This window comes from Megalopta genalis, chromosome 1, assembly GCF_051020955.1.
Source record: "Megalopta genalis isolate 19385.01 chromosome 1, iyMegGena1_principal, whole genome shotgun sequence".
NCBI lineage: Eukaryota > Metazoa > Arthropoda > Insecta > Hymenoptera > Halictidae > Megalopta > Megalopta genalis.
Genome location: NC_135013.1, coordinates 38,157,652 through 38,181,980, shown reverse-complemented (window position 1 = coordinate 38,181,980; position 24,329 = coordinate 38,157,652). Strand labels below are relative to the sequence as shown.

At 43.4% G+C, this 24,329-nt stretch overlaps 1 protein-coding gene across 1 annotated transcript in view; it reads right to left on the bottom strand.

The window, feature by feature from the left end:
- Positions 1-24,329, bottom strand: part of mthl1 (adhesion G-protein coupled receptor methuselah-like 1) — a 338,577-nt gene that overhangs the window by 52,462 nt on the left and 261,786 nt on the right. Inside the window, exon 5 of the mRNA XM_033467239.2 lies at positions 11,312-11,496. Within this exon, the coding sequence (XP_033323130.1) occupies positions 11,312-11,496 (185 nt within the window). The remainder of the gene's footprint in view (positions 1-11,311; positions 11,497-24,329) is intronic.

Here is a 24,329-nt window from a genome sequence, read left to right as displayed (position 1 = left end):
TTCCTTAAATAATGGCTTGTTATCGAAATCTTTTGTTGAAACTTGAAAATATTTTCTTCAATGTTAAATTTACTGTGCCGGTTCAAAATGATTTGATTTCACATTTCCTACTTTCAAATTGTTTATGTTATAAACTAGACTGAGGACTTTTATGCAAAGTCAAAATTGCAAGTTCATTCTTCCTTTAATTATTTTAATAGATTGACATTTGAGAATTCCTTTAATTTTCCAACTGTTTTAAATTATAACTATTGCCATAAAATATTGCCATAAATGCATAAAATCCGCAGTCTATAAATTAAATGATTCTATAAATTATTTCTCCGATACGTACATTGTAATAAAGATGGCGAGACGTCCAAATAAATTCAATCTTGCCATTCTTATAAAGTAACACTTCCTTTATTGGTTGAATTACTTGTTAATTAGATTATTTAGATCGGTACTATTGATATTTTAACTGTCGCGCTAGCAATCTCGTAAATTTCATTAGATTAAACTACGTCATTTCATTAAATTAAAATTGAAGAGTTAAATTGTATAACATGAATTACTTTTTCAAGATTTTTACACTTTGCAGATCTCAATAAAGCGAAGAAGATGTAGTAGACGCCCATAAATGGCTGACGAGCAGACAAAGTGTTAAAGGATGTTAGGTTCTCTTAAACGGTGTACTTTACTTTATGAACTTTTTACGACTACACGTGGAGTTGTTCTCGTAAATTAAATACTAGCCCACATATTATATTAAATAATATTCAACGCGATCGATAACCAAGTAATTTTTAGAACGCTACCAGAAATTTCACTCTAAACGCTGCCAGCGAAGTATCGCAACCACCCCTCAACACCCTAGCAGCGTTCTCACGCTGGTCTCGCCAACGTACTCATCCCTCGGATTAGGTTTGCAGTCCCTCAGGATTTTTCCTTGACATTTACAGGCTACTTTTCCAGTCTACTCCTTCGTGCTTCTTCTGGCAGTTCCTTAGAGGATCCCTTCGTCTTACGCTATATAGATCTAGGAGAATAAGGTTAAATGCTGCCACAAAGAATGGGGTTACTGGTATTTGTGAAACCTTCTCACGACGAGTCGACGGCAGAAGTACTGGCGTCCCTTTATCCTTCGAATCCGTATGCCGGAGATTTGGTCGACGATCGACGGACGTAAAGAAAGAAGAAAATCGAAACGTCAAAAAATGTATTGCGCCAACTTTGTTAGCTTTTGCGAAAGCGATGAACATTTTCCCCGTGCATCGAAACCGGTTCAGTCAGGTTAGACTGACCTAGACAAGAATCATCTCCTAAACTATTTACTGGAAATGTGAGTTTGAAATTAAATGTACACTACACTGTTTATGCAACATAAAAATTATCTGCATCACTCTTTACATCACACTTTAATCTGTTCAAAATAATATATCAACGCTCTTAGTTTCGTTGAATCTTTTCACTGTTTCAAATGACACCTGCCTATTTTTGCCATTAAACCATAAAATCCGCAGTACGCTGGATTGCTCTAAAAGTAATTTCGGTAGTTTTGTAAATTACCTATCAGAAAAGCCAAAATTACTTTTGCAACAATCCAATAGCTATCAATAGACTGCGGATCTTTATGCAAAATCAAAATGACCTGCATCAATTTCAAGAAATAGAGACGCAATTGCAAGTTCATTCTTTCTTTAATCGTTTTAAAAAATAATAGATTCACATCTGAGAATTCCTGTAATCTTTCTACCGTTTTAACCCTTTGCAGACGAAGCCGCTCGACGGGTATTGCGTCACTGTGGACAACAGGTATTGGGTATATAAAATAAAAATGTTATAAGATATAATTATATTATTATAAGATTATAAATATGTGGAAAACTTTGCTGGTTTCTCTGATAGTGACACAGAAAGACTGACTCGTCAAACTAAAATTCGTTCCGGACCTACGGTTAAATTAATAAATTTACATTAATAATTAACACTATGCCGTCCGCAGATCTTAGATATGATTCTTTTGTTTGACGCCGGCATAGTAGCTTGGAAATTTTAGATTTAAAAAAAAATGTCGAAGATGGCGGCAATATAAATTCCTAAAATTAAGATAAGTTATCCAAGAATTTTCGTGCTTAATTCTTAGTTAAATAAGCACAATGCTATAGTTAGTTTGCTGCCTTTTAACACCCAAGAAATATAGTTCAAACGTTATTTCAGTTTTTTTTTAAATGGCACCAAAGTGGTACCACCGGCATACAACAGATAGTTTTTGCATGGCACCAGCGTGGTGCCACCGGACGGCATAGTGTTAATAAGCTAATAAAAAAAAAAATCAGTGAAAAGACTTGGGCGGCTATTTGCCGACACTCGTCCGCAAAGGGTTAAATTATAATTACCCATTTTTGCCACAAATGCATAAAGATTCGCAGTCTAGTTTTCTCTTAGTCTCTTTGCTTTAGAGACGTTGAATTGTTTTTGTTCCCCGCCAATGGCTTCATCCCAGTTCATCGACGATCCAATATTTAACGCAAACAGTCCGTCACTCCTGCAGAAAAGACGTGTCCCGCAGACAATCGACGCCGCCGCAACCCCGGAAGGGATCCCGGAGATCCGTGATCTCACATCTTGTCCGCATCTAATCGCCCTAACAGCGTTATCGCTCGGCGAATCGTTTGCCCAATCTCGCGAAAAAACTACCCTTGGAACAACGGTGGGAGGCCGGTAATCTCCGATAACCAGAGAGCGGATCGTCATCCCCCGTTTCCTCGGCATCGCCGCGGTGCCGCAATTTCCCGTGGAATCGTCGCGCGCGGATCGCTGGATGCCGGCTCGGGGTTTCCCCGCGGAACAGGAAACGGTGCGACGAGGCCGATTTCCTGGCAGAAAATTGCGCGACGACTGGCAGGAACAGCCCCGCGACTGGTTTTTGTTAGGCGACAAGGGCGCGAGCGGATCGGCGCTCGTGCAGGTGCGGTAATAACACGTATCCGCACAAAGGAACGTCGGGGGTGGGTTTGTCTGCTACTTAAACGCGCGGCGGTGTGCGTTTACGTGTACAGCGTACAGTTTAGTGGGCCGCACGGTAGTTAGCAGGCTTAGAGGAGGAAAGGGGAGGGGGGTAGGAGTGAGGGACCGGCGGAGTTCCGCCGGTTTTCGAGCGCGTTGCGGGGTTGGGACTGGCTGGCACCAGATTTATCTCTCTACCCCATCGTTTCGGCCTACGTTGTTATGGGGCGCGGCGGAACACCGGAACGCCAGAATGCCGGTGCACGCCGGGAACTAGGGGAGGCCTGAATACCAGGTCTGCAGGCATCGAGCACGGATCGTTTCGATGTGCTGGTAAATGAGTTTTCTTACGTCCCCGTTTATTCACCCTCTTCGAGGCCGTTTCGCTCTCCGGAGGGTGGCCAACATCGCAGCCCCATCCACTTTCGCTCTACCATCCTGATTTGCATTCGACTATTAGAATTTTTCCACCCCCTGCCCCCGGTTTCGCGAAATCCTCTAGCCCTGGCCGGAGGAACGTGACCCGCCGCGAGACCGTTGCTTCCATTGTGCGAGGCGCGATCAAGAGCAACCGGACTCCATCGATCTCTCGAAGTCGCCGGCAGATATTATTTAGTGGCTTCGGGGATTTCTTTTGTGTAGCCTCGCGTATCGGCCTGCCGGGTTTCATCGAGCCGCGGATTCACCGATGTGAGCAATTTAGGAGAAATATGATTGCTGGTGTTTGCGGTTTCGCGGTGATTTTTATCGAATTTCAAAGATTTGTCAAGGGGGTGTTCTGACTGCTTCGGCAGATCTAGGGTACAGGGCCGTTAATTTGGTTAATGATTAACGATTATAACTCGTTGGTTGATACAGATTATTATAAATTGGTTGTAATAACTAAGACGGTCACTCGTCGATCAGATTAGTTTTTACTCAACTCTGTGGGATAATCGATTGCCTTGGGTTTTTTTCGGGTATAATTAACTTTATATTTATCGAACGAGAAATATTACATTTTTGTATTCGAAAATAAGGGAAATAGAAGAATAAAACGTGTTAAATTCTTTCATTCAAAAATGAACAAAATAGAAGAAGAAAATATATTAAATTCTTTCTTTCAAAAATTAACAAAATATAACAATCAAAGAAACTCAATATGTCCTATTCTTACTATACATATAAATATAAAAATATATATAAATACAAAGTCAATTATGCCTGAAAACAAGCGAAAGTCACAGCAGTAACTCGCTTCACTACCCTAATCTCTACTTTTTATTTCTGGAGTTAAAATAGAAGTTCGAAGAGCGACATTTTGATCCTCGCAGAGAAAATCCAAGAAGAGGTCCACGCAAAGAATGATCGGTCAAAGATAAAGAAAAACGTTTCATTCTAATGCAACAAAGATTTTCCTGCGCAAGAAAATAATATCTTCGGTTTAAAATAACTGCAACGGACTATACCCTCGGTTGCACGATCATCTGCCCGATTTTGTGCACTACGTGCCTCCCTAAGAACACATCGGATATCGTACTAAACCGTAATAGAAGTGTTCGCAGTGTACGGTCACGGCGTTTTTAAGTAATGGGTCTGATATTAGGCGACCCTACCCTAAGCGCTCCCCGTATCCCGGCCTGTTTGTACATTCTACTCAGCCCCTAACTACTCGCTTGCCGACCGTATTACCTGTCGGTGCATTCTGTCGGGGCACGGTTCCCGAGCCGGGAGGGGGTTGATAGCGGCCTCCCGGCTTCTGGGGCTCCCTCGCTGGAGGGGTTGGGACTGGCTGGCGCCAGGTTTATCTGCCGACCCCATCGTCTCGGCCTACGTTGTTACGGGGTGTGCCCGCGTGACGTAGTGGGGAGGGGAGGGGACGTGAAGTGTCGGGGGAGCCGGAAAGGGAGCGAATCGACAGATCACGGGGGAGAGAGGATGGACTGGAGAAGGAACGAGTCTGCCGGGAGGGCTCGGGAATTACGTCTGAGAGCCGAAATTTAGTGAGCCGCGTATTTACGTGACTTTGTGCCTCCCGGTAATTATCGCCGCCGCGTTTTGATCCCGTTGCTAGAGACGGGGGGAGGGGAGGGGCCGAGGAGCAGCCAAAAAGAAAACGGCAAAGAGGGCGGCGGGAACGGAAGCGTGAACGAGGATGAGAAAAGGGGTGGAGAACGCGGGTGTAACGTCCGCTGCAGAACCGAGGTCCGCGTCCGTCTGTCTATCCGTCTGTCTGTCCCTCCGAACCACCCCTCATCCGCCGCGCCACGCCGCGCCGCGCCGCGCAAAAGCATTGTGTCAGGACGTAACAACTCGCGATAGTGCGACGCGTCGTTTCCCATGGGGCACCATTATCCTGATTTAGCGGCGCGGCTACGACTCTATTTCCTACGCGTTTCCCGGCTACGCTTCCTCCCTTTGTCCGGCTTAGCTTTATTTGCGCGAAAAAGGGGGAGGCTCTGCTCGGGGCCAAACGGATTGACGCGTTCGAGTGCCGCGCGTCTAACCCGCGGCGCTCGTTACGATCTCCAATGCGATTACGTGATACCCTGTGCCGTCCGTACGACACCTTGCACGATCCCCGACCCGAGGACAGACGGCGACCTGCGCCGTCTCTCGTCTCTCCCGATGCGCTCCACGCATTTCCTATCGGACCCTTAACAAGGAACCGCGACGGTCCAGCGACTTCTGCACTTTGCCACCCGGCTCCTTTGTCCGGCCGTGAAAGGAACGGGAAAAACGGCGGCGGGGGTGAACCCTGCGACGCTCTACCCTGCGAAACCCTCTCGTAATCTATTCTTTGATCTGCGCTGGTTAAAATGTTAAGCATATTTCTCCGGGAGAATTGGATTTACGGAAATTTTGAGGACGGAGGAATGTACTGGGTGTGTAGTAAAAAGGGTTGACTCGAGACCCATGGCTCATTTCAGATTTTCCTTGTTTTCGATGAACACTGTACGTTGCAAGCAAAAAAACAATTTGACTGTCTGACTTTAATTTGCAATGTCAAGGACAATTACGCGGTTTATTCCTTTCAATAGATCTCCATAGATCCGAATGTGTGGAATCATTCTATGCTGGTCGTAATATATAATTTTTATATACCCTGTACGTAGCCATGATTTCGTACATTTGCATACATTTGCGTTCCAAGATGTAACAACGAAATTGGTTCGCTTTTGGATACCATTGTACACGGCGATGATTTACGTTCGTTTATACGTTGCTGATTGTCCGGCAAAGAAGCGGACAATTTTCCAAAAATAAATCGTCTATTTTACTCACAAAAATCTCGGAACCCGATCCTTAATCAACTTAGAATTTGTATGAAAATTCATTATCAATTTCAATATATTTTTATACATATTCCTGTGCTCAGATATCTTTAACTTATTTATTTGTCTCAAATGTCCTTGTTGTTGCTAATAATCCTATATAGGGTTACACAGCATGCGATAAAGAAAAAAAAGGGAAATTTCATCGGGCAATAAAACCACTGCCATCAGTCGAATCAACGAAAGCAGCGCTCACCCGGCATCCGACCCAGTCGCTCATCCAAAGATCGCCGGATTGGATCCGCGTAAACGCGGTAAGAATTCCAATCAATTCCACGCAGCTTCCATCCCCGCTTCTCGATCTGCTCGCGGAATCCGCGTAACGGCGGCCGCCACGCGCCGGGGAACCAATAAAATCGCGATGGACGATCAATAAACACGGGGGTACGTACCGGAGCGGAACCAGAGCCGAAAATCGGAGAGAGAGCGAGGACGAGAGAAAAAGAGAGAGACAGAGAGAGAGAAAGAGAGCAATATATATATATATATATCCTCTCCCTCTCTTCCTCTCTCTCTCTCTCTCTCTCTCTCTCTCTCTCCCCGACTCTCCCGCTCTCTTTCCCTCTCTCTCTCTCTCTCTCTCTCTCTCCCCGACTCTCCCGCTCTCTTTCCATCTCTTCCTCTCTCTCTCTCTCTCTCTCTCCCCGACTCTCCCGCTCTCTTTCCCTCTCTTCCTCTCTCTCTCTCTCTCTATATATAGGGAGAGAGAGAGAGAACGAGAGAAAAAGAGAGCGGGAGAGTCGGGGAGAGAGAGAGAGCGAGAGAAAGAAGGAAAGAGAGAAAGAGAAAGAGAGCAGGAGAGTCGGGGAGAGAGAGAGAAGGAAAGAGAGAAAGAGAAAGAGATCGGAAGAGTCAGAGAGAGAGAGAGAGAGAGAGAGAGAGAGAGAGGAAGAGAGGGAGAGGCGGCCGCGTCCCGGTCAGCCGGAAACCGAAACGAAAATACACAGCCGTGCGCGGGGACCTGCGCGGGCGTTTATATTTGTCAAAGGATATAAAAGCTAAACATTAATTCGCCGCGGGGGGGGGGGTGCTCCTCGGCCCCCGCCGGTCCCCACCCTCGGCCAGCGTCGATAAATATCGCGACCGCGGGAAATTAATACGCGACGCGGTAGTTGCCGCTGTTTGAAACGAGTATTTGCGCGGATACACGCGCGCCAGAGGCGGAGAGAGAGAGAGAGATCGACGAGGGAAGAGAGACGAGAGAGGGGCGGCAGAGGGGTGGGAAGAGTATGCCGGCCGGATTACGGAGTGCACTGGATGTGGATTACGGGGGTTGCTCGTTAAATAGCCTGCAACCGTAGCAGGAACCACGGCCACGAATAAAGACACGACATTACCGTTCGGCTCCTTATTATCCTCGCATAGCGTGCGCCGGTGTTGGTGCAGTCGTGCGCGCGCGCACACACCGCATACAACGAGGGCCGGGTAGCTAGGGCTCGCGCTGGTTATTATTAGGGATTCAAGGTATTAAGCGTACTCAGGGGGTATCGATCTTCTTATTCGGCCACCCTGCGTCATACTTAAATACAATCTTTCGGGAGCGGTGTAATCCTCTTAGCGAAGTAGTGGCTGCTGCTCTCCGCGCCTGCCGTCTAACGGACGCTGATAGCGTGCGCCATTGTTTCTTATCGCGGCCGATTACGCCTGTGTGCGCGTTACCAAAAATCGCGGGACCAATAGGAACCGGCCGCGGAAGATGGAGATGCTTCTACACCCCGCAACGAGATATTTCGGATGCGTAATCCTCTTAGAACAGCAGTCGCCATTAGCGGGCGTGTTCCCGGGGTTAATTTTTCACTTGCGGGGGTGGTTCGCTCCGCGTGCCGCCTACGACGTGATCTCGGGTTGCGGAGTTATGGCTGGAATGCGCCGAGTCAAGGTGTCTAGCGACGTGTCGCGTTATTAATATTGGTAATGAAGGAGATGCAATAAGGAGGAACCGATCAATAGAGTGCGGATCTCTGTGCTTGTCGAAGTTTGAACGATGTAATAAATTTTGGAAAATAGAACATGATAATAAGAGTTTGTAGAAAGATCCGCCATTTTTATGATATGAGTTTCGCACAATTAATTAACCAACTGTGGTATGTTCAATTGTTTGAATAAAAATTTCATTTCAGTAAATAAATTATACTAATCATTGAATTTTTTCTGTATACTTTCAGAATTTCAATGTAACGTTTTGCAACCATTATTTTTGTATATCATATAATTTTTGTATAATGTATAACTTTTGTATAATACATAGTTTCTGTACAATATATAATTCCCATATAATATATAATTTTTGTATGATGTATATTTTTTATTATACTTTTTGTATAATACATAATTTTTGTATAATATATAATTTTCGTATAACGTATAATTTTTAAATAACGTAGAATTTTTGTATAATGTACAATTCTTTGTACAATTTGTAATATTTCTGGTACATTAAAGTGTCTGAAAGCCGTGCATGAAAACAAATGAAATGAAAATAAATTAAATCTACTGATAAATATCGAAGCACTTTATGCAAGAGTAGAGAGAGAAGCAGCGAGCGCCTGTTAAAGCGATTTCAAAAGAGAGTGCACACTCTAAATGATAATGTAGTAGGAAGCAATAACGCTTTAACGATACAATGAAATATAAGTTTATAGGGCAGCCCCTTTCGGTCCACGGAGCACATTAAGCACGAGATCGCCGATGCTATCGGTGTTTCTTCATGAAATGAAGATTCGCAGCGAAGTAAAGTTACAACGCCTATTTATCGCCAGCAGATCAAAGAGCGAATTTCTTCGCCCTCATTGCCCAGTTTATGTGTTTCGTCAAGTGAAACTTTATCCCGAATTCGATCGGCAGTTCGGTAGAATCGATCGAGCAAACTCGTTTTATGCGTCCCGCACGATTCCGTTCCCGCGTTAGAGGAGTTTAATTTCCCGACGGACAGGATCATCGAGCGGATCCTTCGAAATGATTTCCTTGTCGAAAACCTACGCGTGGTGGGGGGGACCAGGCCTCGATTAGCAATTAATCCACGGCGCGTCATCTGCCCCCCACCCTCCTCTCGGCGCCGTTGATCGATCGGTTAACGAAACCGATTTAATCAGCGCCCCGAACACGACTGGCCAGTCCTATTAATTAGCGGAATAATCGGATCACAGGGAATTACGTGTTAACCGTACTCCTGCCGGCGTGTATTACTTTCGGTAATAGGCTCCATTACCGTCTGTGGAACTGATCCGTTACTAATGTCAGCAAGTCCGGCCCCGAGTGTCGTTCCAACAACGGAACACCAGAGATCCGCGGTCCGACAACCGCCGGGAAATTAATTCACTGATAAGTCGCGTGTGACGCGATCGAATTAATTCGCGGCCCTCGTACCACGCGACCGAGGATTAATTACCTCGGCAACCTCTTTCCGCCCCGAGATCCATTTTCGTGCCGGCAAATATTTCCTTGGCCGGGCGATTGCTTCACGCTCCTCGATCGAATTGCATTTCCGTTGCAAAACCTGCTCTCCCCCGATTGGTTACCACACTGCGAGCCTTTGCGCGTTTGTTAATTAACCCCGAATTTTTAGGATAACCTTTTCCTCCATTGCAATTTTTACAAAGTTGATTATAAAGATGCGAATTTTCCTCAACCCCGAAATTTTAGGTTGACGATACACAATTTTCCTTCACTGCAATTTTTACAAAGTTGATAATGAAGATACGAATTTTCCCTAACCCTGTAATTTTAGGTTAACAATACACAGTTTTTCTCCATTGCAATTTTTACGAAGTTGATTATGAAGATACGAATTTTCCCTAACCCTGAAATTTTAGGTTAACAATACACAGTTTTTCTCCATTGCAATTTTTACGAAGTTGATCATGAAGATACAAATTCTCTAACCCCGAAATTTTAGGTTAACGATACACAGTTTTCCTCCATTGCAATTTTTACGAAGTTGATCATGAAGATACGAATTTTCCCTAACCCTGAAATTTTAGGTTAACAATACACAGTTTTTCTCCATTGCAATTTTTACGAAGTTGATTATGAAGATACGAATTTTCCCTAACCCCGAAATTTTAGGTTAACGACACACAGTTTTCCTTCGCTGCAATTTTTACGAAGTTGATTATGAAGATACGAATTTTTCCCTAACCCCGAAATTTTAGGTTAACAATACACAGTTCTCCTCCGTTGCAATTTTTACGAAGTTCATTATAAAAATACGAATTTTTCTGTTCAATTCGATTTCGACCGGTATCGTTTTCTCGATCTCGCTGATTTGTTAACCTGCTCGTATTTCCATCGCATCGATGCCTCGCGCGCACCGTTTTCCGCGTACATTTATTTGCGCGAGACTAAATACGCGTGTAATCCAGCGAGCGAGTAAATAAAGAAATAAAACATTACAAGACTGTTGCATATACAAATGTTGTTGGCAAATAAATTCCGTAACAGATACAACGGGAACAAAACGACCCGTATCCGCTGCCAGAGGGTCAACCCTTAACAAGAGGGGTGCACGTTCGCGCGCGGCCAATGTTATTCTTTGCACAGTCGAATTCGTTCCGGGAGCAAAGCGTGCGTTTAAGTAAATAGCGCCGCAAAAATTTGATTTGTAACGAGTCGACTCTGGATTTTATACTATTGGAGTTTAAAAACGAGCTCGCGCGATTTCAAGCAGCGGAGTAATTAATAACATCAACGAGGCTTCAAATTAAAAAGAAAAAAGAGAGAGAAATACATTAGAAAATTGCTGGTACATAGATAATATTAATTTAACGATAAATAATGAAAATACATTCGTTCAAGACGGTAGATAGCAGCACAACAAAGGGGGTTGGTAATATTCGCAGCTTGTTTTTAGCCGCTGACCGGATCGCTCGACGTCGTCGCTCTGATTAAAAGTCTCGCTCCTCGAGACTGCCGCTCCTCGTTCGTCGAGGAAACTTCTGCGCGACGAGGTTCAAAGGTTCGCGGCGTGCTTCGCCGAGAAGATTTCATGCTGACGGGAAAAGGGAACTCACCGTAGAACCAGCAGTGTTTCTCGCCGAATCGTGGCCGGAGGAACGTGTACTGAGGCTGGGGCGGAAGATGGTCCAGGAGGGCGGCGACGCCGGCGACCAAGAGCGGCCCACCCCACGCGTAGATGGTGTACACTCGCAGTCTGAGGGCCTCTTGGCCCTTCTCCAAGCTGGCTGGTCTCAGGTCCCTATGAACAAAAAGGAGAACGTCCGGTCAGATCGCCGCGACGGAAAGAAACGGAGCCACGCGCGCGCGCGCGCGCAGCCCTTCACGGGCCACGGGATCGTTCGGCGCACTTAAACGCTGCCCTGGAATGCGAACAATAAAACACCCCGGCGATCCCGTAGTCGAGTTTCTACGGGGAGTTCCATTAGAAACCGGGTATAAAAGTTCCAGCGCTGCGGAACGCGCCGCTCCTTCGAGATCGATGGCCGGCCGTTTTGCGTAATCAGGACCGGCGACCGCGACGCTTTTCGTTTCAATTAACCCTCGTGAACGCAATTAGCGGTTCTAGACATCCCGTGAATTACCTCGGGTCTCGAGCCCGAGAACGATTACACGCCGTCGCGTTTCCAACTACGCGACCGTATTTTCCTCCAGCCTGGCGTGGAGATGCTCGTTCGAAACGTTACAATTTTCACGAAACCGGAAATTTACAGGTTTGTCGGGTTTGCACCGTGTTCTCGTGCACCTTCCAGCAACAAGATTTTTAACCAGGCAAAACTGAGGTTGCAATTACGACCACTGTAGCCTTGCTGCTGTACTTCGGCGGGTCTGACTCGCGATAGAGACTTTTAATAGTATCCTGTCAAGTATGAACGTTATTATTCCGTTTTCTTTTAAACCGGAATAACGATCATGTTCTCCTGTCACCGGTATTCAAGCATTTAAGCGAATATAGGCAAACACTATAAATAGAAATCTTCTTTTCCTTCGAAGAAATTATTACGATCGGAAACGGGACGATTTTTGTTTCCCGTTTATTTTCATTCCCAAGTTTTAATGTAAGAATCATATGTGCCCATAATTATGAAAGTGGTCTAAGTCAAAATTTAAAGAAAAATGGATTTATCACTTATTTCACACGACATGATTTTAAACTAAATTTATTCAATGTAATTTTTACGATATCGTCAAAAATGAACTTTTAGATAGTAGTTGTAATTACAACGTTATACGGAATTCATTTAGTGTTAATTATGAAAGTGGTCTAAGTCAACAATTTAGAGAAATTATATAAACATAACTTGAAAATACCGCGTGGCCCTCTTTGTCGCGTTTCCACTAGACCGGTAACGGAAGAAAAACATAAAGATCTTATGTGTTTACTAACATACATCCCTCCAGTTTTTCAGGAACATTTTAAAAATCTTACAAACTCGAAATTATGATAAAAATGGATTACTTTTTAAAAATGTTTAATAAATGTTTATGAATTATTTCGTTAAAGTTGTTGTTTCAAATGGACCGTTTATTTTGAAAGTGGTATAAGTTCTTTTTTTTTAAAGAAATTCAAAATGCCGAATCTGAGCTTGTATTGTCTAAATACCCCACGCAACGCCACTTCTTTCGATGACATTGGACTTACACCACTTTCAAAATAAACGGCTCAAATAAAAATCACAATTTTTGATTACTTCAAGTCAATTATAGGACATTCAGTTAATTTTGAAAATGGTCTAAGTCAATTCAAGCTTTAAAAACAACATTTTCCTATGAAATTCACACAAAATTTCATATCTATAATAAATTTCCATTAATCAAGAGTAATAAAATTATAAATTAAAATGTCGCATAATGTAAAAATATTTTTTAATTTATTCAAATGCGATTCATGAAATATCTCGAAACACAAGAAATATATGACTTAGACCACTTTCATAATTATGGGCACATATTTTCCTTTGAATAAAAATATGCTAGCTCATTTCCAACAGACTAAAGTAATATAAAAATTCGTTCAATTTATTAATAGGTCTACTAAGTTGAAAATAATGTAACAGTATTCTTAACCCTTCGACTGCGACCTGCTTTTGGATGGAGACATCGATGCAAACGAAGCGAAATAGGCGAATCAGACGATGTGACTGGCTGTCGCACAACATTACGAAAATAATCGTAAAGAAAGAAATTCCATATTGATAATGAATAACAAGTTTCGTTTGATAAACGCAACGTTTAATGCTCCGAGGCGGACCATTTTCACAAGATTGTAACTGAGCATGCTTAGGATTATTTCTAATTTTATTTAGCAATTTTCTCAACATAATTTTTAATTTAGACCTTCTGGACACGTCGGTTTTATTAGAAACAAATATTTATTAGAGACAAATATTTATTAGAGGCAAATTTAAATTAAATCTCGCAAATTAGATAATCAAGTAACGATATTCGTACTCTGGGTCCAAATGGACCCGAGCCTCGCCCTCCGAGTGTTAGCGCAATGATAGGTCGGTGCAATAGCAAAGGTGTTGCAATCCGCAAAATGAAGAGAACGTATTTTTGCGTCTTTTGTATATATTAGTAGACTTGTGAAGATGTATATATACGCTTTTCCTAATAAAAGGGTTAAAGTATTTCACCGCGCGGACGGCGGATCATTTTTACAACTGTACCATTGACGATGTATATAACAATGTTGAGCTTTGTTCGGCAATTTCTCCAAACATATATCTTTGGAGACATTTCTTGCAAATGATTTAATTCATTTTATTTAATTGCCGAAAATTGCATAAAATTCGCAGTCTTCAAATGACATTCCGACTCGTTGCAGTGCAAGGTGTTAAAATGAAAGTATCATTTTGCAAAAATAGACACTCAGCAACCAAGTTTCTTGCACAAAAATTAATACAAATGTTTCCGATTCGACGCACGTTAATCAATACGCGTATACACACATATGTTTCAAAAATCATTGCTCAGCGACTACAGGGAAGGCTTGCACGCATTTCGGCAGTGCACAGCAAAGCGATAAAACGCGCGGCAACAGCTCGCTAAATGTACTCCAAAGAATTCCCTGCACACGTCTGCACACGCCCTGCAGCACACCTGCACACACGATGTACCGAGTTTCAGCACGGTCCTCGTGTTTCGCGGAAATCGTAGAGGAAACGTCGGCAATTAACGTGGGTTCTCGAGCGCGAGGCTAGGCGAGCAGAGAGCCGAGGTTAGGAGAGACGAGACGAGGCGAGCGAAGGAAAAGGTGCAAAGCTATCGACGCCCGCTGAGCTCTCGTCGACGGTGTGACGAGCGAAACAATTACCTTGGACGCAATTAATGCATGCCGGGCATTCCACGGACACCGTCGAACACCCAGGCCTTTTTTAAAAGGCCTGACCGAGCGGAACGCGCAGTTCCGCCGGAAAGTTTCCCGACTATTAGCATCGGCACCGAACACCGGCTCTCCCGGAGTGTTATTATGCAACTCGCAGGGGGTGCCTCTGGCCCTCTCTCGTGTTTCAACTTCGGGAACCGAGGCGAGGCGAGGCGGCGACACGGCGACCGTTGCTCTATTTTCGCCCGGCGCTTCCTAAGTGACAATCGGACGAACAATAACCGTGCTCCCGAGGAAGTTACACGTCCGCCGTCCCTCACCGATGCAAATGCGAACGAATCGGCAATAAGGAGGATCGGCGAGCGGGGCTGGCCGGCTTCCAGCCCGAAAAACGGACGCCCCCTGGATGACGGGGCGCGATAAAAATGATGTCGGCGCGGCAGCGGGATCAGACGCCGACGCGGCGCGGAATGACGGTCGTTTGCGCGTCTGCGGGCGCGTTGTCGCGGCACTGTCTCCGGCGAATTCGCCGCGAGTAACGACCTAATTAACCGTGACGAGCAATAAACGCGAGGAACACGGGGAAACCTGGCCGCGGGTTAATTGCCGCGGACGAGATCCGCATTTGGTGTCGCCGCGCTCCAACATGTGCCGCCGTCGTCGCGGTGAATCGTTTATAACCGGTGATTGGCGGAGATCGTGCAGAAATGTACAAAAGATGGTGCCGGGTGGTCTGTCCGCAACCCTCTCGTTACTAATAAAATGTTGGTATTATGAAATACATCTATAGAAATAACATTATGGAAATACACTTACGTAAATATAGAGATTAATTGTAACAATATAAAAATATACATTAGAACGCTAGGTGGGGAACTTTTTTTTATTGTAGTCTTGTCGTATGTATATATATATATAATTAATATACTTATACGCCAATGTCCCATTTTTGGGACACCTTTTCCAAATTGTTTTCTTTTAAAAAAAAACTGCAACTTCTAAATAAAATACAGGCATTAAAATAGTGAGAACATATCACGTGCTCCATGAAAGTATTAAGAATTCCCGCTATTTTGTTTTAAATCATTGTAAACTTCAGGTTGAAATTAATAACCTCGATGTAATTTTTTTTTTGTATTTTTGAATACTAGAAATACATACTGCTCCTTTAACACTAGATTTACGGAGCATAAAAGACAGCTATTTTATATTAGTTTATTAAAGTAACAATAAGACATTTATTCTGATTTTCAGCAACATATAAATTCAATAAATAACTCATAAATGTATTTTTACGATATGAATAATCGTAAATGAAAAAATTAGTGACGCGTCATTTTGACGGGTTCCGTAAATCTAGTCTTAACACGTACAGCGCCGCGTCGGTCAAATATGGGTGACACCAATTTTTTATCGACTTTGAAAATTCATTCGAATGCGGAAGAGTTCTAATATCATCCACTTTGATAAATTTGAACTTTCTAGTTTTGGTTTAATTAATTAACCCTTTGCACTCGAGTGGTGACTCTGAGGCAGCACTAAAATTATTATACCACGTTCTAAGATCATTTTTACATCATCGAAGTTTAGATCTTAAACACTATTAAAACTGTAACTGTTGTATGAATCACGAGACTTTCGCATGAATAAAGTGCACTTTGTCGTATAAAATGCAAATAATGCGAGTCAGAAAAATTATTTTAAATCTACAGATAAAAATGGCTTCGAGCGAGCGCAAAGGGTTAAATTGCTGGGGAATAAATTTTGTGGGAATTTTAGTGGTCAATCGAGGGCAGCAGATTACGTTCAATTAAAGAATGATCAATTAGTCTTAGAATTTTTTAAATTTAGGTCAAACAAGAAATCTCTGTTAGAGAAAGGGCGCCTCCAATTCCTCAAGGCCTCGATCAGTATGTTCCTATGTGCCTCAAACAGTGAACAGCATTAGGGCAAGGCTAGAAAAAGCCTAACTGACGAGTCCTCTAGTGGACTCAGGACGAAACGCTCCGTTTCTTTCCCTCCACGCTCGCATCTCGCCGGCGATTCCACATTTCGATCCGAAACCTCGGAGCGAAATTGCGAAGCATGAGTTTAACGTTTCCGGCACGAATCGCGCGTCTCCATTCCGCGGTAACGTGTGCACGGGCCAGCGGAATCATATTTCTGTAAAAGGGAAACGGAATCGCATTAATTGCGACCGGACGCGAAGAGGTTCGCAACGGCCGTGATAGGGCGCGGCGGGGCAAAGCCGCGGATAATAGGGTCAGCCTCGATCCGGTCGCGGATTTATCGGCCCCGGATTATTAACGAGACTTCGGATTCATTATATTTCGACCCCGATCGGCCGACCAATGACTGCCGGAATCGTAAAGCTACGCGATTGTCTGGCTAGTTTAACGTCGCTATAACAACAGAGAGAGACCGCGGGGTGCCATGACGGCGCGGCGGGCTCCAGCGACGGCTTTACTGCGCGCGGAGGGTCGCTGCCGCTCGTAAATCGCACCCTATCTGGAGCGACGTTACTGCGGATATGGCGAACGTCGAGCATGGCTGTTGTCAAAAAGTGAAAATTGATGCGGGACCGGGGGCGAGGCGTCTCGCGGCACCGTCGGACAAACCGGGAATCATAAAAAGAAACGCGATCCGAGGGATGATTCAGCTAGTCTCGGATAAATTGCAGTGGAACCTACGAGGGTGCTACGATAGAAAGTATATACTTCGGTGTCCGATTCTTGCGTGAAATCGAAAATGGTTCGAATCGCGTTAAGAATACGGTACTATGGTAACAGGATTTGAAATTAGCTTGTTCGTTGGGTGGCTCGTTTAGACCCGTCGCTAGGTCGATGTTCTGATCCTTGCTGGCTAAGTGCTCCTCGATCTGTTATCTCGCGACTCGATTACTCCGGGTCGTTCGTACTAATCTAGTCTTTGAACTAGTCCAATTGTTGGTGCGTGGAAGTGCATTTCTGGAAAACGATTTCTTAAAAACTTTCTTGTAACTATGAGGAACGATAACCTTTTACAGCTTCAAGAGTATTTCCTGTGATCAACTTCTTCTCCTCGTGAATATGTTCTCTCACTTTGTTCGTAATCTATAGCTGAATAAACCTGCGAGAGTTTAACCCTTTGCGCTCGAACGACGACTTTGAGGCGCCGCTGAAAATTTCCATACCACGTTGCAAAATCATTTTGACATTGTAAAATTTCTTGGTATTTCGGAAACTGTTGAAACTATAAATATCGTGCGATCTAATAGTCTAAATTTTATAAACGCATGAAATGCAGTAAATCATGTCAGATGGTAATATCGTGGGTCGGTGAAAATATCTTGAATTTAGAGCTGAGGTAACTTTGGAAGCAAAGGGTTAATACAGGTAGCCATCCCACAACACGGCATCTTATAACACGATTTCGATTTAATACGATAAGAAAATTGCGAAAACCATTATACAACACTGTACTTCTACTGGATAACATGATTCTTGTCTAACATATTTAAAAACTAAATTACCTTGAAATAATGACGGGAAAGAATAATGAACTGCAGTGCCTTTATATGAAAATATAATTATTATAATTATTATAATTTCTTTCCGCTGAAAGAAGAATAAAATATAATTATTATAATTATTATAATTTCTTTCCGCTGAAAGAAGCCGAAAACTCGAAAGGGAGCTGCAAAATTTTCTATCTTTATACCATGAAATCCATGATGACCATCTAAGAACCAGCAAACAAACCAAAACTACAGATTTTTTAAAGAGAACAGAAGGTGCAAAAAATCTGAATCAGAAAGTGAAGGTGATATCGTTCAATCAAAAAAACGTTCTCATTTGATTGTTCCGAGTAGTGACGAGGAAGAAATTTATGAAATTATGGTTACATTAAATGAAAATAATATTTTTTTTCGTATGTTATACATACATTTATATTTGTAATAAAAATTAAATTGCTTATATGAAAGTGAAAACAATGTTTGTTTTTAATAAGTTTTCAGTACGTAACCTCACTTTTTGGGTCTCATAGGAGTGAGGGTCTCATGTAAATGGAGGGTTACCTGTATTCTTAATTTTAAAAAAATATAGCACACATTTAAATAATTCATTCTTAATCATTCTTGCAATTTTGTTTTCACAGAAGCTTACACAATTTTGTAACACAGAGAGACAGTGTGTATATTCTAATCTAGAGTTGCAAACATCTCGATTTTTTTCTGCAACAAGAAGGCTTTAACAGAAGCAGGGAAGCGTAGAAAATTCAGTTCCAAAGTATGTAAAATAAATTGCTACCTAAGGATTTAATTGGATCCATCCAGGACTACCATGAACTCGTGAAAATCCTCGCGAAGATTAACGACTAGATAACGAAGGGACGCTAATGGAACCGTCCAGGTACGTTCAGAGCCCTCGCTACTTCGCCATCCAGATCCGTGCAGTGGTAGGAGCGCTCCTCGATCGGCTATCTCGCGACTCGATTACTCCGTGCCGTTGATACCATAATCTCGGCCACAATTTCGCAGCGAGCGCGGCCGTATCTTCAGAAAGCTAGGAAGACACCGAAGTACGTCACCGGGTACCGGGGCGTTCTTTGTCTAATTGCCGTTGCGATCATTTCCCTAATCACCGGGCCACGATTTACTCGGCTCGTAAAGCGCCGGACCAGGGGAGAGAGTTCGCCGTCGCGACGCGTCGCGTCGGTGCTCCCGCGACGGCGTCTCCGCCGAAAAGGACGAGGTCGGAGCGAGGGGCCGCGAGATATATTAATTCCTGGATGGCACGGTTCATTTCCGGGAGCGCTAATTAGCCGTCACCGCGGCCGAGTCGCGCGATTAGTCGCCGGCTTGGCGCTCGGCCGGCCCGAATAAACTTTCGCGGGGCGGATTGAGGCGGATTGGGCGCCGCGCAGTGGCACAGAAGCCCGAAATCAAAACTCTAAAAGTCGAAGCTGTCGGTGGGTAGGTTTTAATTTACGGATTGGCTACTTTAATGCAGCCTCTATGGGGTGGGAAAAACGAAACGAGCCGTACTTTTACAACCGAGCGGCGATTGCACGTCAAACTTCGAGTTCGTTCGGCATTCGTTTCTCGCAAGCGTGCGCGACAAGTGTAACAAGTGTATAGATCAGATCTTTCTATGGGAAGCATTATTTTCAATTCTGTCGATACAGGATAAAGAATTGTTAACTGTTGCATTTGTAAACCGATAAATCGCAGATTCAAATTATACGAGGAAATGGAGTGCGTTTATTGTAAAGTTACGGTCGTGACTTTTGCGTCCTAGGCGGTCCTAACTCACTGGACCAATAGTTTATAGTTTTGTCTTGCTGTAGTTAAAAAATTGGCTGCATCGAGCTATATATTTGTCCATTACAGCCACTTTTTATGAGGCAACGTATGATATACTGGCTCGCGGAAGTATTTAAACCGGAATAACTTTTTCAAAATCTTGCCAAATTACCTAAATTATTTTGAAATGATAGAAAGGCCACTTCATTAGACAATGTCGAAAATTGTTTTGAAAAAGATGGCAATTTTTTGCATTGAAAAGCAATGTTTCGATTACGCGTTCTCTATTTTCAGGATCTTTGGATAGTGAATACCGATTAAGCAGAAAAGCGATTCTAATAATTAAAGGGCATTTAAATGATGACACCGGTTCAATAGTGGAACATTTAAAACGTCAAATGTTTGAACAAGAAGGGTGTGTCATCAATATCAACGACGATGTACGAGAGCGACGAAGAAATTATTTTCTGCATTGAGGACGAAATGGAGACAAGCATATAGAATTGAATCTAGATTTTTGTCAAAATCCGGAGATTCTGATTCGTAATCAGAACTCTCGAAAATATGCAGATACCAACTTTTGTGAAAATCAAATCATTTGTTCAACTACCCGTTCGCCATATTGGATCCGGCCATTTGTTTCTGGAAATATGAAATTCAGCTTCGTAATCGGTAGACTGCGGATTCTATGCACTTCTCACAAAAATGACTATATCCGATATAAAACTATGAAGTGATTTAAAAGATTCGAGGATACAGTAATTTCTCCCTAATTCGCGCTCAGATTGCACACAAAAATGGTCAATTTGGAAAGAGGAGATACGATTATTCGAGCTTTGCGGCTCGTTTTTACACTTACCGATTGTCAACAACCATAAAAACGAGACGCAAGGCTCGAATAATCGTATTTCCTCTCCCAAATTGTCCATTTTTGTGCGCAATCTGAGCGCGAATTAGGAAAAAATTACTATACTTTCACATTATGTGCAACTCTTTCAAATTATTAAAATAGAGAAGACATATTTATCAGGCTCCCGTTTTTTACAACTAATTTAAACAGTATTTATTTTGCACAAAATCCGCAGTCCAGTAATCAGCGAGCATGGAAGCTTTTACATAGAAATTTCCAATGAAATCCGCCGATGGTCTTTCATTTTGACCATGATTTCGGGCTTCTGTACCACTATGCGCCGAGACGCGCCACGCAGCGTCGGGACGCGTGGTTACGCGTCTCGCTCCGACGTCGGCGCGGCGCCACAATAATTTTCCGCCCTCCCGCCGTTTCATTCGCTGAAAATGGAGCTGGAGAGAGCAAAAGAGAGAAAGAAAGAGAGAGAGAGTGAGAGAGAGAGAGAGAGAGAGAGAGAGAGAGAGAGAGCTGGCGAGCCGCTGCCAGGGATCATGGGGGAGCGCATTAAATATTACGGCCGCAGAAAATTAGGGAGCCGTTACCGTGACCACGGTCGCGCGTGCGTGCATCACACAGAAGCTGCCGCTTCTTTTGTCCGCCTCGTATCGCGAATATTTTTATGGGCCTCTGTTTCCCATGCGCCGCAGAAAACGCCCAGCGATACTCCCGGTATCGGCGTCGGCCGCCCTACGCAGCCAGGCAATTTGCGAACGACGACGACGTCTTCCGTGACAAAGAGGATTACGCGGAGCGTGTTGCTCTCTTCTTTCGCATCCTCTCTTCTTCTCTCTCTTTCTCCTCTCTGCTCTCTTCCTCTCTCTCTCTCTCTCTCTCTCTTTCTCCTCTCTGCTCTATCTCTCTCTTTCTCCTCTCTGTTCTCTCTCTCTTTCTCCTCTCTGCTCTCTTCCTCTCTCTGCTCTCTTCCTCTCTCTCTCTCTCTCTCTCTCTCTCTTTCTCCTCTCTGCTCTCTCTCTTTCTCCTCTCTGCTCTATCTCTCTCTTTCTCCTCTCTGCTCTATCTCTCTCTTTCTCCTCTCTGTTCTCTCTCTCTCTTTCTCCTCTCTGCTCTCTCTCTCGCTCTCTCTCTCTCTCTCTCTCTCTCTCTCTCTCTCTCTCTCTCTGTATATATACATATATATCTCGCACTCTTCCTCGTTCCAGCTCGCCGGAAGTATAACCCATTGTCGGAGCACGGAAGAGATAAAGGTTATTTTTGTAATAATGGATTCCCCGTGAAGAGTTTTCCATTCGGTGACTACCACGCCGCCTCCGACGGGATACACGCGCTTCATTATCGTGTAGCCCTCGCAAGGAACCTGCGGGAGCCGGCTTAACACTGACAAAGGACCCGTCGAAATAGCTTCTTTTAATTGTACGTCGCGTTTCTCCTCCGGCGAGGAAATAATGCATGCCAGACGTTTAACCCTCGCAAACCGACCCCGGCTCCCCGACCCCGGCCCTCCGACCCCACGGTTCGCGTCGCGACAATAATGAAAAATGAATTCGAGCCGGCGAAGAACGGCGATAAATAATATAAAAAAAAAGGTTACACGGCACAACGCAAATAACTCGATACAATCGCGCGTATCCGGCCCTCCCTCTCTCGATTTACAAGGAATATTCCCGGTTTGTTTCGCGCGGCCTCGAAAATCGCGGTCCCGGATGAAATGTGTGCGCTGCAGAAATATCTGTTTTTCGCGTGTTTGCACGGAAATAATAATAGCGAAGGAACACCGATCGAAATTTCATTCGGCGTCATTGTGTTCGGCGGTGCGTGTTCGAGTACGGCGCGAGGATACTCTTTTCAAATCGCCCGGCGCCGGCCATCTTGGACGCACGGCTGTTTTTATGATCGCGTTATTATGCTGTAATTGAATATAAAAACATCGTGTTTGCACGTATGTAGAATCTTCCGCGCGGCGCGGGTTCGCGGTTATTTTAAACATCCCGGGTGCGTTCGGGTAATTGTTGCTAAAACGCGGATTTTATGGGCGCGCGACAGAGGAGAGATTAAAAGCGTACATACGTTCTGGTTAAATTATGCACACAAGCGTACACATGTACGTTCTGGTAAATCTGATAAAATTATTGACGGAAAGAAACAGACGTTCGAGCCCGATATTTTGCAATTGATAAATTTGCGTGAAGATTTAATTATACGATTTGCGATTTAATCGTTCCAGCTAGGGTTCTGTTTTATTTTGTAAATGCTCGAGACATGTTTCGAGCATAGCTTGACTGATTTCAGAGAAGAAATATCAAGGGATGATCCTTCTTTGCACATTTTCATTAAAATACGTACAGTAAATTCTCCCCAATTGTCCTGCAGCTTTTAACAAAAACGGACAATTTGGGAAGAGGAACCTTGCACCACGTTTTGAGCTAAAAATGAGCTGCGAGGCTCGAATAATCGTATCTCTTCTTCTCAAATAGTCCATTTTTGTTTACAAGCCGAGTGACAATCGGAGAGAATTTACTGTATAACTTTTGTTTCAAAAATTCGCATGCCGAGTTAACCCCGTGCCGTACTCGTCATGAAAATTTCTAGCAATAATTTATTGAGTACAGATGTTATTCTGTCCTTTAAAATTAGAATAAAATTCTAATCTCTTGTCATCAATATTTAAACACTGAAGTAAATTTAGGCAGACGATAAGCATCGATCTTTTTTCCCTTCTAAGAAATTATTGCAATCGAAAAATTTATAATCGCAGCAACTGTGAAGAAAATTGTACGTCAAGGGGTTAAACGTAGAAACATTCTAACGTCAGTCACGCCAAATTAAATCCCGGGAAATCACAGGGATGAAATCCGTCCACGCGTGACAATATACGAACAGCGTGACATGACACTGATCAATTTTTAACAGATTTGAAGTAACATAAATAAACTGGCCCACATTGTTCCAATATCGCATGATTATCCCTGTCGCGACATTAGTATGTCGCGGTCCAAAAAATTGAAAAAATTTTCTGCTTAATATTATTATTATATATTATATATATTATGTTATATTATTTATTTATTATTATATATATTATTTATATATTAATATTAATATTATTATTATATATTATATATATTATATTATATTATTTATTTATTATTATTATATTATATATATTATTATTATTATTATTATTATTATTATTATTATTATTATTTTGCTGCTCAATATCGATCTCGTTGCACCGAGGAAACAACCAAGATGGTTTCGCCGTTAAATTGACCGGGGGCGGAAAGCCTGCGACACCGAAACGTTTCAGTCGCGAATAAAGGGGGTAGATCGGAAAGGTAAGACGCGGGAATATCGCATAGTGAAGTGGCGATGTCGTCGGGCCGTCGTTGGTGGATAAAAATGCGTAAATTACAGAGCAACCCCCCGGTTCTTCTGTCTGTGGGTCTTGTATCTTTCAAGCGCACGCGGCGAGCGTAACGCCGCGCCGACTGTCTCCCGGCCAGAAGGTAAGAGCCCTATATTTATCTGCCCGATATGGTAATTATACGGACGGCAATTAGTGGCAGTGCCAGTTAGAGGTACTGCTCTAGCAGA